General features: G+C 43.1%; 2 protein-coding genes across 11 annotated transcripts in view; one reads left to right on the forward strand and one right to left on the reverse strand.

The window, feature by feature from the left end:
• Positions 1-3,952, forward strand: part of ALK (ALK receptor tyrosine kinase) — a 676,334-nt gene extending 672,382 nt beyond the window's left edge. For 2 of the 3 annotated variants that reach the window (XM_047852183.1, XM_047852185.1), the window contains one exon: positions 697-3,946. In XM_047852183.1, the coding sequence (XP_047708139.1) occupies positions 697-1,383 (687 nt within the window). In that variant the 3' untranslated portion in view covers positions 1,384-3,946. Of the gene's footprint in view, positions 1-696 lie in introns of all 3 variants that reach the window. The other variant, XM_047852186.1, reaches the window with a different exon arrangement.
• Positions 1-14,816, reverse strand: part of CLIP4 (CAP-Gly domain containing linker protein family member 4) — a 98,990-nt gene that overhangs the window by 7,707 nt on the left and 76,467 nt on the right. For 4 of the 8 annotated variants that reach the window (XM_047852176.1, XM_047852179.1, XM_047852177.1 and 1 more), the window contains exon 16: positions 11,864-12,096. In XM_047852176.1, the coding sequence (XP_047708132.1) occupies positions 11,864-12,096 (233 nt within the window). Of the gene's footprint in view, positions 1-8,916; positions 9,099-9,934; positions 12,097-14,816 lie in introns of those variants that run through there. The other 4 variants (XM_047852178.1, XM_047852182.1, XM_047852181.1 and 1 more) reach the window with 4 other exon arrangements.

Below are 14,816 nucleotides of genomic sequence, written 5' to 3' on the forward strand. Positions count from 1 at the left end.
ACATGAGAGGGGGAAGGGCAGAGAGAGAGGGAGACACAGAATCCGAAGCAGGCTCCAGGCTCTGAGCTGTCAGCACAGAGCCCAACATGGGGCCCAAACTCACAGACCACAAGACCATGACCCAAACCGAAGTGGGGTGCTTAACCGACTGAGCTATCCAGGTGCCCCAGCCGAGAAGAGATAAATCTTGTAAGCCAGCACAGCATTTGTGTCTCCTCTCCTCCCTTCCCCTCCCTCTTGTCCTGCGTGCATACACGCATGTGCATACACATGTGCGCACACACACACACGAAGTCAAACACTTTTGTAGTTGAAGGATTTTATTGGGAATATGCTGGAGTAATTTTTTAAACTGATTTATATATTTTTTAACCCGTGAATCTGCAAGATTTGCCCAAGGTGGTGGGCATAGCCTGCATAGCCTGTCCTGGTCGCCTCCCCTGCCCCAGGCAGTTGGCTGCTTCCCAGCACCTGACACTTCTATACTAGGGTTTCCTCTGCGAGCTCTTCAAGGATGAGGATGATTCCCATTCACTTCCTATTCCCCGGTGCCTATGAATTAATATATTCCCAATAAACGCTGAATGGTTTCTTCATCTGTAAAGTAAGTTTGGACGAGACCATCGCTAAGGGATCTTCCAGATCCAACAATTCTGCGATTCAGCATCTTAATCGGTTTGTTTCTCCCACCTGTAGGACCCAGACGTGATCAACACCGCTTTGCCCATAGAGTATGGCCCACTCGTGGAGGAGGAAGAAAAGGTGCCCATGAGGCCCCAAGACCCGGAGGGTATTCCTCCTCTCCTAGTCTCCCCTCCACAAGCTAAACGGGAGGAAGGGCAGGATCCAGCTGCCCCGCCCCCTCTGCCTTCCACTTCCTCCGGCAAAGCCTCCAAGAAACCCACGGCCGCGGAGCTCTCTGTTCGCGTCACCAGAGGGCCCGCCGTGGAAGGGGGACACGTTAATATGGCGTTCTCTCAGTCCAACCCGCCATCAGAGCTACACAAAGTCCAGGGATCCAGAAACAAACCCACCAGCCTATGGAACCCAACTTATGGCTCATGGTTTACAGAGAAACCCACCAAAAAGAACAATCCTCCGGCAAAGAAGGAGCACCATGAGAGAGGAAACCTGGGACGTGAGGGAAGCTGTACCGTCCCACCGAACGTTGCAACTGGCAGACTTCCGGGCGCCTCTCTGCTCCTAGAACCATCCTCGCTGACTGCCAACATGAAGGAAGTGCCTCTGTTCAGGCTACGTCACTTCCCGTGTGGAAATGTCAACTATGGCTACCAGCAACAGGGCTTACCTTTAGAGGCCACCACTGCCCCTGGAACCAGTCATTACGAGGACACCATTCTGAAAAACCAGCCTGGGCCCTGAGCCCACTGGCACTCATTTATCTTACTTGGGAACCCTGAGCCCGTGGAGGAGGGACAGGAAATGTCTCCCCCACAACCAGAGACCAAACGTCGCTTTTCATTTTGTGCCAACTTGTTTTGAAGTGCCACAGAAACAGCTGTATTTTCAAAATGCTTTAGGAAAAGGTTTCGAGCATGGGTTCATCTCATTCTTTCAAAAGAAGAAAAATATCACAAAGACAAGCGAGAAACACAAGGCCCCGACTTGGGGGCGTTTGATGTATGCTGCCTCCTGCTTCTCTCAAACTGTGTGTGCTCTGCCTCGGTGCAGTCAGAATTCGCTGCTTATGTGTCTCATAGTCGGAGTCATGGGTGGCTCCTTACCTTGCTGATGTGGACCGGGACCACTTGAAGAGGGGGGAGGGAACAGAAATAAAGGAGGTGCTTGTAATGGGCTGGCACGGGGAAAGACATTCATTCTTTACCGGGAAAGGAAAAATCAGAGACAACTAACTGAAATGTCCCTTTAGATGATGTCCGGATGCTTTCGATTGCGCTGATTCAACGATGATTGTAAAAACATGAATAGTTACGGTACCATAAAGAAAATGTGAATACACTCGTGTGAATGAAAAGCAGATATTCAGCGTACTTTGAATATGATACAAAACACCGTACGTACAGATCCAGAGATTCAAACATCCTGCTAATATACCTCATGCCTTAAGAAAACCCTCCTACTAAAAAGGGGAAAACTGAGTGTGAGGATTCCTACTGGATTGAAAACTCAAGATCTGCATTATCACTTACTTAATTTAAAACTTTCCACTAATTAAAATAAACTCTGATCATTTAAAAGCAAAAATCTTAAGCAGCAGTGATACATTGAAGCATAGAAACCCATCCCTTCACGGGCCTAGGTATCAATACATCCCCGGCCAAAACCTTCCAACAGTTTCCATCATGAAAGTTACCACGCTGACGTGTCCACCTGCAAGTGACAGGCGGGTCACTGGAGTAACAGGCCGTCAGTGGTCCTGAGGAGGGGTGCAGTGTCCTTCCTTCCAGTGTTCACCTACGTTCATCCCCCTGCATCATGTGATCCCAGTGGACGAGGGGACACACATCTGCTCAAACATACATAGCATCGTTTGTCTAGCTACCAAATGCAGACCGAAACACAGAATTCTTCTTCTGGGGGGCAGAGAGGAGAGGGGCTACAGGGCAGTGGCGTGCAGAGACTGACACTGGCATGTTGTCGTGGGGGCTCTGAACTTGTTTTTCACACATTACATTTATTTCCACGAAAACGAACTGGGGACCAGTTGAATTTGACACACACACACCTACGCAACAAGGCTTTACCAGTGAATTTTCACGTCGTTCTTTCTGCTGCTCCTCCAGCCCTTTGCTCAGCTTCTTTCCTGGTGGTAGCTGTGCCAAAGCATTGCTTCGGGAGGAGAGCATTTTCCATTCCTTGCTAGGCTCTGAGCATTCCCGAGCAAAAGGACTATATGTACATATCCACCTTTTCCCCCACCGCCCCACTTTCGCCTACATCACAAGTATCACTTTGGATGTGGGAAAGCCATTCTGTTCTAGGCCAACGCTGGACAAGTGTCCATTCTTTCTATGGCAGATGCCTTGCCCTAGTCAGTGGTTCTGCACATCTGATACCCTCAACACCACTTTTTCTTTATCTTCACTGCCAAAAATAATCAGTACAGTTCTGGCTCATGCCAGGTACAAAAGTAAACAGTCCAATTATGTAAACATTAATCTAACTCATAAACCACCTAAAGGGGCCCAAGAGTGATACTTTGAGATGCAGTCTCCTAAAGGATAATGACAGGGGAGCTGACAAGAACTGAGAAGAACGATTTCATTTTAGATCTGTAACACCAGTAACCAGTTAAACAGGGAGCATGCTACCTGGCTAAACAGCCAACTCTTTATTGTCATTAATGGTGGGGGGGAGGGGAGGGGGGCGGAAACTGTATCCCTGTCTCTTCTTAAAAACTATAAATCCATTACATTTTCAGGTTGTGCCTTACTACCACTGAGTTTGATTTGCTGATTCTAATTGTCTTCATTGGTATCAATTTTCATGTAAATGATAGTCAAGTCTTAAAAGCCTGTATACGTGGATAAGTAAATAAACACCTCCACACTGAGATATGACCTCAAGATGTTTCATTTAACTCACTGTAAGCCCTAGGTATCACCACAAAATTAATCCCAACTACTGTCCACTCAGTACTGCCCCGGCCATAAGGCCACGGCCATTCATACAGATGCCAGAGATGCTCTTGTTTATTCACTATGATAGAAGAGTCCGACCTAGAGCACGAACAGACACAATGACAGTTTAGAGAAGCCATGTTAGTTAAACCATAAGCTAGAATAACTTATTTATATTCCATATCTGTAAGGAAGCTCACCACAAGTTCACAACCGTACCACTGGGAAACTGGCAATCTGTAAGAGAATGACCAGTTTAATATGTGGCACCTCAAAATCATAGCAAATCAAAAGAGCGGGAATAAACTTAATTTTTCTTAAAGAGTATGATCTACGTAGTAGTCAGGAGACTGGATTCTCTCCCCCCAGTTAGGGTGCGAGTCCCGGCTCCCCTTGGGGTAGCGGATCTGCCTGGACCTCAGCACCTCCCAGTGCAATGGGGAGAATGGTTTCCCTTCCTCGCTGCCCCTCATGGAGATTACGAAGTGTATACGAGCACAAGCACTGGCTCGGATGCCTCCTCAATTCCCAAGTGATCTGGGCTGGGTGTGGGGAGAATTTCCAAAGTCACAACATGCCTCTATGTCCCTGTCCTTGTACCCACCCCTCTGGGCCTCCTGGTTCTCCTGTTTGTACCAGGTTTGGTTTCATCTGCCACTTGTTTAGTAACAGTAGCAAGAACCTGCTAGAACCCAGTCCTTCTCAGCTCAAAAGGATAAGAAGACTCTATCACACTTAAAACTTGGCTTAAATGTTAAAAATAAGCACCACAAAAAGGAAGATACTTCATCAGTTTGAGCAATTTTTTAAAAATTTTCTGGCTGCTTCATATAATACTTGGCAAGCTCTGGAGCTATAAGAGATTGTAACTGCAGATTAACTTTACTTGACTTTACCAAGAAATTCGAAGTGATCAGACTACTTTAATAGATTCTCTCCAATAACAGCAAGATTAACATTCACATGAGCTTTGTGGACCTAAAAACAAGATGCATATAAATTCAGACTACCCTTGATAACAGACTGCCCATGACAAGACTCATAAAACTGTATGAAGTGTGTTGTCAATCTGTCTTTAGCTAATGAATCTTTAAATGGGTCCCCAAAGAACATACAATTTGACTTTGCTAAGTTCATCGCAGCAGATGGTTGCCCATGTTATGCGAACATGCAAAACAAAACCCAGCATTCCCGTAATCCTCCATAGGATGCCCTAAAATAAAAGAGAATTATTGAGAACAAACAGTAAGGCTTCTATTAAGATTCTGTTTTCCTTTGGTATCCTGAGTAGGTGTATTTCACTTTTAATGCGCTACCCAAGCACAAAGCTATTTTTAGCTCTAACTTAATTTTGAAACACTGGAAAAGTTCAGTGTAAGAACAGACCATTACCTACAATGGGGGTGGGGGCAGGAAGGAACACGAACTATGACCACACAACCGAAGCAAGGACTTCAGTGTTCAGTAAACGTAAAACAAGTGTTACCCTTCAGGTAAAGATGCGCTACCGGGCTAACCTCGGAACGACCGCGAACACCAGAGTCTGTAGTGCTGGCCCAAAGTCCACTTCTCAGCTGCCTCTGTTGCCCACGCTCTAGCTATCTCCCTTACTCCATCTATCTACCAAGGCTACTGCCTCCTTGAAAGCAATTACAATTATTTGTCCTGCCATCACTCCAGTGCTCGCTCAGAGGCACGTCAGCTGGTATTAGTTGAAAGACAGTCGTATTGAACGAACTCCCACTAAGCTTCAGCAACTAGTGCATGTTGCTAGAGTCTAGAATGTTTACATTTTAATATCTGCCAATATAGGTGAATAGCAGATTGACAAAACTTCAGATGATTATAATATTTTGGCTGGTTTAGCTCTCAGCACCTCCTTGAGAGACGGCAGGCAGACCGGGCAGCAGCTAAGAGCCCCAGGTGCAGTTACCAACCCCTGTGACTCAAGCAAGTTAGGTGAACCCTCACTTCCTTACTTAACAATATGAGACTTCACCTCTGTGTGAGGCAAATCCCAACACCCGGCCCCAAACCCACAGGAAAGGAGTGGTGCGTGGGCACACGTGTGTGCCTTTCATTAACCTTGACACCTTAACCCCTAATGCATTGGGAGCCAAGGCCAATTAATTCAGTGTGTCATCCCAGTAAGCCAAATTACGTTTAGTCTTTATACAGAAGCGGACCAGAAAGAAGTTTATAGTCTCAGTTCTGTTTATTCTTTCTATTCAAAGATCTCTTTAGCAAACCATAAAATTAGCGAAGAAAGTTAATCGGGTGGTTTCCTGAAAGAAAGCAGCAGGACTATGAGAATCACGTCCATTTAACAACCTTCACGCCTTCGGCACCACACCACTCACTTCCCTTAATGTCTGTTACAACTGCAGACTTATTGGCAAAGTAAAATCATAAAACTTATCTTTGGAAGGTTCTCTTTTGCCACACCTGATATTTCACGATAGGTCTGATGCACTTCCTGTCCACTGCCAATTTGCACCTCCCGCTCTCCACTCCCAGAGCCACAGAACAAAGCCCAGAATAAGCCACAAGTTTGGGACCAGGAGGTGTCTGTGGAGTCAGGCGGTCCTAAACGAGGATAACGGGAGTCCGCTCTCCCAATTACAGAGGATTGTACAGAATCCCTCTTCTCAGGTTTATAGACACACCTACTGTTACTGGATAGCAAGTCTTTGAAACTTGTTGCAGATAATATGTCTTCATAGTGCGTCTAGAAATAGGGAATCTCCAAAGAGAGCCAGTTCAAATGTCCCACCAAAAGATGAAATTGTGAAGACTGCAGGCAAATTTTCTACATCTTAGTACCTCTACTCCTTGAGAGAAAAAAAAAATTAACACTTTTGCATTATTTCAAATAATATTTGTACAGTATCTCACAGCTCTCAGAAGAAATAGAATAATGTTAAAGGCAGATTCTTTTTGCACGCATATGCACCAATAAGCAGCTGGTCAAGTTTCATACAAGACAGGAGCCTAGTGCACAGTATTGCACTGGACTCTCCTTGGTCACACACCGGGCAGTGTGAAGTGAGGCCTCCCGAAACTCCAGGCGACTTCTTTATTCCCTAAACTCTATTCCCTTCAAGAAAGGGGCAGGAGCGGGGCGCCTGGGTGGCGCAGTCGGTTAGGCGTCAGACTTCAGCCAGGTCACGATCTCGCGGTCCGGGAGTTCGAGCCCCACGTCAGGCTCTGGGCTGATGGCTCAGAGCCTGGAGCCTGTTTCCGATTCTGTGTCTCCCTCTCTCTCTGCCCCTCCCCCGTTCATGCTCTGTCTCTCTCTGTCCCAAAAATAAATAAACGTTGAAAAAAAAAATTTTTTTTTTAAAAAAGGGGCAGGAGGATTTGAGAAAATCACAATCCTTCGAACTGATATATATAATCTATTGGAATTCTTATTAGAAATTCACTTTCACTAGCAGGGTCAGTAAAGGGGGCTGGCGTTTTTCACTTTACTCTTCTCTGTTATCTGTAATGCAAAATTCACTTTCCCTGCCATCGATATGGGACTTTTTGTGGCTGTTAGGATTCATTTTAAAATCCATCTTAGGATATTTTTTTCCAAAGATATTGGAGAGTAACACCTCTCCTTCATAACGAGAACTGTCAGGGGCAGCCAATGTCAGTAGCCCTGCGTACTGAGATTTAAGCTGAATCTCAGAAGTCATATTAAACAAGAATAAAAAGAATGCTTGAAGCTTTGTGTATCATTTTAACAGGATTCATTTCTCTGCCAGTCTGGTTTGTTATGTGAAGAGTAATTAGTTCAGTCCTGAAGAAGGTAAGTCTAGTTCGAGGAAAGCCAGCCTCAGTTCTGTTGGGCTGGAGCTCAAAGAACTGAAGCTCTAGGAGATTGGCTCGGGCCAATGAGGACACAGCATCTGGGTACTGACACCCCCTACACTCCAGAAATGAGTAAAATTCAAATCCAGTGCAGTTCAAGTAGATTTCTGAGACCATTTAACTTCACCTATCCAATTCAAATGACTCTGACAAAATAGCCAACCCTGAGACCAAACTCCTCCAGAGCTGTGCACGTGGGTCAATACCCTCAATATCTACAGAAGCAGCACACCGGTCTGTTCATTTAGGATTTTAAAACTGAATTTAAGCCAGATTCGTGAGCACTTTTTAAATGACACTAGTGGTCTTTAGGAAGATTTTATTTTAAGCTAGCGCCTAATTTTTTACTAATTCAGAACTTCCTGCTCCCCTCAGCACCACTGCGAGCACCCCACTGCCCTGTCTGAACCGTAGAGTATGTGATGAAAATGTTGAAGCTTGCTGCTGCTTCAGCATGAAGATTCCACCCACTTGAGACATTCCAAAGGAACAAGAGGAGAAAAGGTTCCCACACCTCTTGGTGTTCTCCTCGAGGGAGAAGCCATAGGCAGAAAATCAGCTTCATTTCTACCGAGCACAATGAAAATACAGTCTCATGGGTAACATGTGCCCATCAACCCCAATTCTTTCCCCCTCCTGCGAAAAGGGAGCATTAGCAAAAATTTTGGTAGAGGAAATTCTTTTTGCCTATGCAAAAGCATCGTGTTCTGCTTATCACGAAATCTTAACGTGTCCGATTTAACTCGTTCAGCCTACACACAAGCGTCATTAGGAAAGTCCATCGAATGTTCAAGCGGCTTTACGTGTGACACTGGAAATAAGGGCCTGTGTAGCAAGGGAGATTATTAGATAATTACTAAAAATATATGTGATGATGTGAGTTTTGTATTAACTACTGTATTTGTATTATAAGTATAGTGAAAAAAAATGGCATGAAGAAAAATAAAAAAATTCTCCCCCTGGCTTGCAATGTGGTGATACCTATTATGTCTCTGAGTCAATCATTTAGATAAAAATTGTCAAGTGAGTCGTTACAATTATTAGATCTATTTCTCAATTAAGAAGGATTCTTAATACATTGGGTCTCTAGCCATAGGTCAGTGCGGCTTAAATGATACTATCATGTATTCTAAATGGTCCGAAACGAAACCCTGGAGTAAAAACGTTTGGCACCACGGACCAACATCGGGCACACTCGGCATCACACCATACATGCTACTCCATCCTCTGACTTGCCATCCTATCAAACTAGAAATTCAAAGCCCCTCCCTGCCCCAGGGAAAACACACAGGCTGGTGCCTCAGGGGACCCTGTTGCTGTGCCCTCCCCTTCTCCTACCCAGCACCTGCCATCTTTCTATCCTCTGCAGGTCACTGTTGTGGGGGAAAGTTGGACTACCGTGACTCTAACCTCTCTTGTCCTCTTTCCTTCCTTCCCCAGCACAATTACCTGTTCCACGGCCGGGTCTCTCGAGGCCACCTGTCTGAAGTCAGCTAGATAAATCTCCACTTTGAACCGTCGATGGCCTTCATTGCCTCTGTTCATTCAACAAGCATTCACTGAGCATCCACTAGGCGCCAAGCATTACTCCAGGTGTCAGGGATAGAGCAATGAACCAGTCAAAATCCACCCCTCCATCTAGTCAGGGAAGAGAGAAATAATGCTGAGCAGAAAGTTGAGCATGACCAAGGATGGCAAATGCTGAGGAGAAAAATAAAACACGAGAGGGGCATATGCAGTTTTGGAGAGGAGGGCACAAGGCACTCAGAACAAGACTGCCACGTCTCCAAGTTCAGAGTCCGCAAATGTCTGCATCCAAACACTTTTGAGCACTTAAAAACTATTCCCACCAAATTACCCTAAAATGAAAATTAAAGTTTTTTAGAAGAATGTAGGTAATTATTTATATGTTTTTTAAATCTAAGTTCAAAATATTCTATCCTACCCTAATAAACAAATGAAATCCCACCGGTACAAAAGAAAGTTAAGCAATTTTAGAAAACTGTAGAAACCCCTTTCTTCTTTTAAATGGCTCTCTGTCCTTCAAAACGATACAGCAGGAGGGTGGATAAAAACACAACTTTACTTGCTTAGTAGAAAGCATGATACTTTAAAAAAAATTTTTTTTTATTGTGTTTATTTTGAGAGAGAGAGACAGAGACAGAGTGTGAGCAGGAGAGGGGCGGAGAGAGAGGGAGACACAGAATCCGAAGCAGGCTCCAGGCTCTGAGCTGTCTGCACAGGGCCCGACGCAGGCTCGAACCCACAAGCCATGAGATCATGACCTGAACCGAAGTCAGACGCTCAAGTGCCTGAGCCACCCAGGTGCCCCAAAAGCATGATACTTTTGAAGACACTAGAAGGATGGGACAAATCCAAGTCACAGTGGTACGAAAACAAGTGAAGAATGAACCCGTGTGCTCTGAATCACCAAGAGAAGGGGCCGTGCGGGTCGGGTAAATGACAAGATAACATTCCAAAACCGAAACAGCTTCCCTTTTTATTAATGCTCAAGAAGTGAACTATGAATGACAGTTAATCAGCAAAACACAAATGAAAACACCTAATCTGTATGTATAGTATATGTAAACATACACATTATATGGATTTAATAATCCTAATCTAAATATGAGAACAACCGTTTCCCTGACCTTAGTGTTGGCATTACTGTTTCTAACTTAGGGTGTTTCATATTTAACAGGAAGAATTATGGACACCCAAGTTCAGAGTAGTCATGATTTTCATATTAAGGTATAAATAGAGTTTTAAAGAAATAAGCTGTATAATAAAATAAGTTTACTTCTGAATTGCAATACAGGCATTTTCTTTAATCAATAAAAATATTCCTTGATTATAAAGCAGCCATACTTTGCAAATGTATATCAGGAAAATAGCTCTGGCAATATTTGAAATACCACACTTTTAAAAAGGCAGCAAAGCAACAGAATTTAGCTTTTAAATAGTATATTGCAAAATAGTTCAACGTATTATTTCTAAGCACAAAGCGAGCTCCATTCTAAAGAATACTTTTAATCTTATAAACTGTTCCAATATTTCTGTGTAAAGTCTAAATATCTACAATAAAAGATAAATCTTTATACACATAGGACATAAACGTCAATACATATCCACGACACAAACGTTTTCCATTATATCACTCTATTTTGAAGGCTAGTTTGTTAACATGTGCTCAAAAAGAAATACAAAAACCTGATACAGGGCTGTAATAGGCTGAATTCTGCAATGACTGAAAATATAAAAACAGCAGTGATAGCAAACACAACACCAGTTTTATGAACAGAACCAAAAAACATCGAGAAATCATAAACATTTAAATGAATAACTATTATATGCTTCATAACACATCTTAATTTACTCTCTTCTCTTAAATATAATTTTTTCTAAATGTTTTTCATATCCCGGGAAAGAATAATGGCAAATTCTCCACAAAGATGAAAGTGCATTACGTTTTAAAAGTGCTTCGTGTGTTTTATTATAGACATGTCCAATAAGGAATTAGACAAGTATGTGCAAAAAATTCCAATTGCGACTTGAATTCACAGATCTAATGATGGGTTTTTTGTAGTTCATCCACATGAGGCAGTTGCCAATACATAAGAAAAATCTGTGATTACACACTTTGTATGGAGGAAAGGTAGGAAAGGAGACCCCCTGTTCATCAGCCGGTTAGAGACCCTGGGTGAGGAAAGAAGAACTCTGTATCTGGCAAAGGCTGAGAGGCCCACCACCTACAGGGCTCTAGCAGATCTCTGGATGTGGCCTTCCTGGAAGGGCAAATCAGTTCAACAAAAAATAGGAAAACTACACTAATCACAGAGCTACTATTCTCTCATTGTCCTTCTTAGTACGGAAAGAAAATCTCCAAAAACACTTGACAGAGAAAGGCCAGGTGAATGTCAAATGTTAACCAAAGCCTGTGAAAACCCTCACAACTATGGCATATGGAAAATCCGGGATTATGTGCAAAAGCCAAAGAGTAAACACCGTCAGTCGGTTACCTAACGGCACCCATTTTTTCCCAAAGTCTCAGAATGTTCTTGGGTCTAAAGTTTCAAAAGCTTCTAAAAATGCTTATTTTGAACTTGTTTTAAATGAATCGTGATGCCCACGGCTCAGACAGCTTTTTAAAGGGGTCTCTCCGAATTGTTAGAATGGTTCCTAGGAAGATAGCTCTACTTCCAAATCTAGAACAATGGCTAGATAACTGAACCATTTGCTGTGGACTCTTTATCCTATGTACGTACGTGAGCTCATTTAATACTTCAGCAGTATTAGTATTTAGTATTTAATACTTCAACAGCTCTCATCCACAAGCTTTGACCCGTTTATTCCCCGATAGGTTACTCTGCTCGGCCTAACTAAGACTCCGTGGTTCGGCTTACAGGTGAAATAGCGCTTGTCTCCCACCGCTCCGTCATTCTTCCCCTTGGCGCTTCGAAGCTCCAGTCCCAGCCAAATCCCTGATGCAAAGTCCGTGGGGCCCACGTACCTAACGGTCCCCATCTCATTGGAGCTCGTGAGGAGGACCTGGGAGCCCTCGTGCAGCTTCACGCTCCCTTCCACGCCGCCCGTGGTGGGGGCCCCGCTCCAGCTGCGGCGCAGCGCAGGTTTCCATCTGTGCAAAAGGGAGAGCAGGGGAGAGCGTCAGTACGCAAGCGCAAGCGGTACGTGCACTCGGCCGCACGCTGTCACGTTCCTCCTTCCCGCCCCAGGGTCCCAATCCATTCACAAGCTGCTTTTATTCTAAGTAGCAATATGAGGATATACTTTTGTTCAACAGTTAAAATGGTCTTCTCTTGGCTATTTTAATACTACCCTAAACTGAATTGAAGATTTCACTAGTCGGGGCTCCTGGGTGGCTCAGTTAACATCCGACTTAGGCTCAGGTCATGATCTCACAGTTTGCGAGTTTGAGCCCCACATCAGGCTCTGCTCTGTGCTGACAGCTCAGAGCCTGGAGCCTGCTTCGGATTCTGTCTCCCTCTCTTTCTGCCCCTGCCTCGCTCGCTCTCTCTCTCAAAAATAAATAAACATTAAAAAATATTTAATAAAAAAAGATTTCACTAGCAATTTCTAAATATACATACACACACACATATATACTTTCTATAAAATAGCAACTAGAAAAAATACACTTAAAACCTATTTAACTGCTATCAATTATCAAAGCCAAAAAAAAAAAAAAAAGAACCTAACATTAGCACTGTAGTAAATTAAAATGACCTTTTATTCACTTTTTAAACATTTATTTACCTGAAAACAATGTTTAAAAACTGCTATTCTATAACTTTATAAAATAAATGTATATATATCTTCTATGAATGAACTCTGGTCACACCAAAGGGTTTACCACCCTCCCTGCCACTAACAGTAAGGAGGGTCTTAGCTTCCGGGAGGAGGACTCCTCTCCTTTTCTCTATAAAACATGATTTAAAATGTGCTGCCTCGCAGCACCTGCCCCTGAGCTGCCCTGATAACGAAACTACTGCGCACCCACACAGGGAACTCAGCCAGGCCTCGAGCCAGTACCGCCCCAGATCTTCCTGTCACCGGGAAATAACTGACCTGAAACTCACTCACAGTGCAAATGCCACTAAGGTCTTGTTCCCTGTGACCTGAGGCCTCTCCAAACGATTTTCCTGAAACCAGTACCAGCGGGGCCCTGCATGCTCAGTCTGCTACCACCTCTCCTTCAAAGCAAACCCTTCTCCCACCCCCACAGCAGAGACCACGCGGAACCCGCTACCAAAACTGCACAGTGCCTGACTGTGAACAGAGGCCGGGTCCTACCTATTCTCTGTTGTATTTCACGGTCTATAGTTTCTAATATACTATCACACACAACGTCTCATTTCCTCCCATTAACCACCCTGTAAGAAAGGGAGGGCACTCAGATTTTACGGGTAAGAAAACTCAAGTCCAAAGACTTGTCCCAAGCCACACTTGCCACTACGTGATAGAATCCTAATTAGAAAACACAATGGAAGAAGTATTCTTTATCATGCCAACTGCACAAATAACAATGATAAAATTAACAAAGAATACATAGTGCCTGTTAGAAAAAGTATAAACCTTTACTGAAGAACATACAAAAGATAAATGAAAGAGCTTTGTTCCTGGAGAGCAACACGTATGTGTTGATTCTACCCAAATTCACCCCCAGAGGCACACAGTCTGCAACCACACACAGTCACTCCACAGTCCACACAAAAATGACGCTATCACTTCCTGAGCGCCCACTGCGTGCCAGACACTTCCCATTCGTGATCTCATCCAACCCCACCCAACCACTGACCTTGAGACCATCTCCCTTCGAATGGAGTAGAAATCTGAGGCTCAAAAAAATCAAGCTATTTGCTTAATTAATGATGGTGAAGAGGAGAGGTGGGGCTCACGTGCAAGTTGGTCCAGGCACCAAGGCCAGGCTCTTACAACCATGAATGGGTGCTGATAATTAAGACAAAATTGAAAACTAACACAGCAAAGATTTATAGAGCTGTCATGTTAAATTCTAAAGTTACAATAATATAAACAATGTGGCTCTGGCAGAAGAATGTCCTTTTTATATGACACAGAAAAGAAACCTTAGAAAAACACACATAATTTTTTTTCTTATGTGATTAAAAAGGAAAACTTCACATCAGTGGGACAGGAGTGAACATTCAGCTAGGGGTGTTGTAAAAGTCATCTTGGGGAAAAAGAATATGATTCCTACCTACTACTCACTGTATATTAAAATAAATTAAAGAGCTAAATACGTAAGTTAGAAAATAGAGAACTACAAGAAAATAAAGATGGATATTTACCTGAACACACACAAACACAGGTGGGAAGGGGAGGAAACAAATACATGTATATAAAGTTTGGCATCTACTATTAGTTAAATTGTGATTTTTTAAATTAATTTGTATGCCATAAAAATGTTTCCATATCACAGGACAGTCTTTAAGACCTTACAAAAGCCACACTAAGGAAATCTGTTAAAGAATGGGGGATTTATTAAGGGAAAAAGCTTTCAAAGGGTATGTAGAGTATGATTTGTCCATCTTTGTTTAAAATTCAGATACATGCTTTAGAAAAAAAAATTGGGAAAGTATACACCAAATGGGAGTAATAATCTCATCTAGGTGATAAAATTCTAGATGATCTTTATCTGCACTTAGCTTTTTATAATTTTTCAAATGTACAGTCAACTTTCATAATCAAAAAGGTTTTAAAAGAAAGAAGGAATACATGAATTCAAGATCTAAACCAAAATTCATGGTTTGGATAAAGACTAAACATTCTAAGAAGAATGATTTGATTCAACTTATGTCAAAGTTCTAAAAGCTCCGG

The sequence above is a fragment of the Prionailurus viverrinus genome, chromosome A3 (genome assembly GCF_022837055.1).
Source record: "Prionailurus viverrinus isolate Anna chromosome A3, UM_Priviv_1.0, whole genome shotgun sequence".
Lineage (NCBI taxonomy): Eukaryota > Metazoa > Chordata > Mammalia > Carnivora > Felidae > Prionailurus > Prionailurus viverrinus.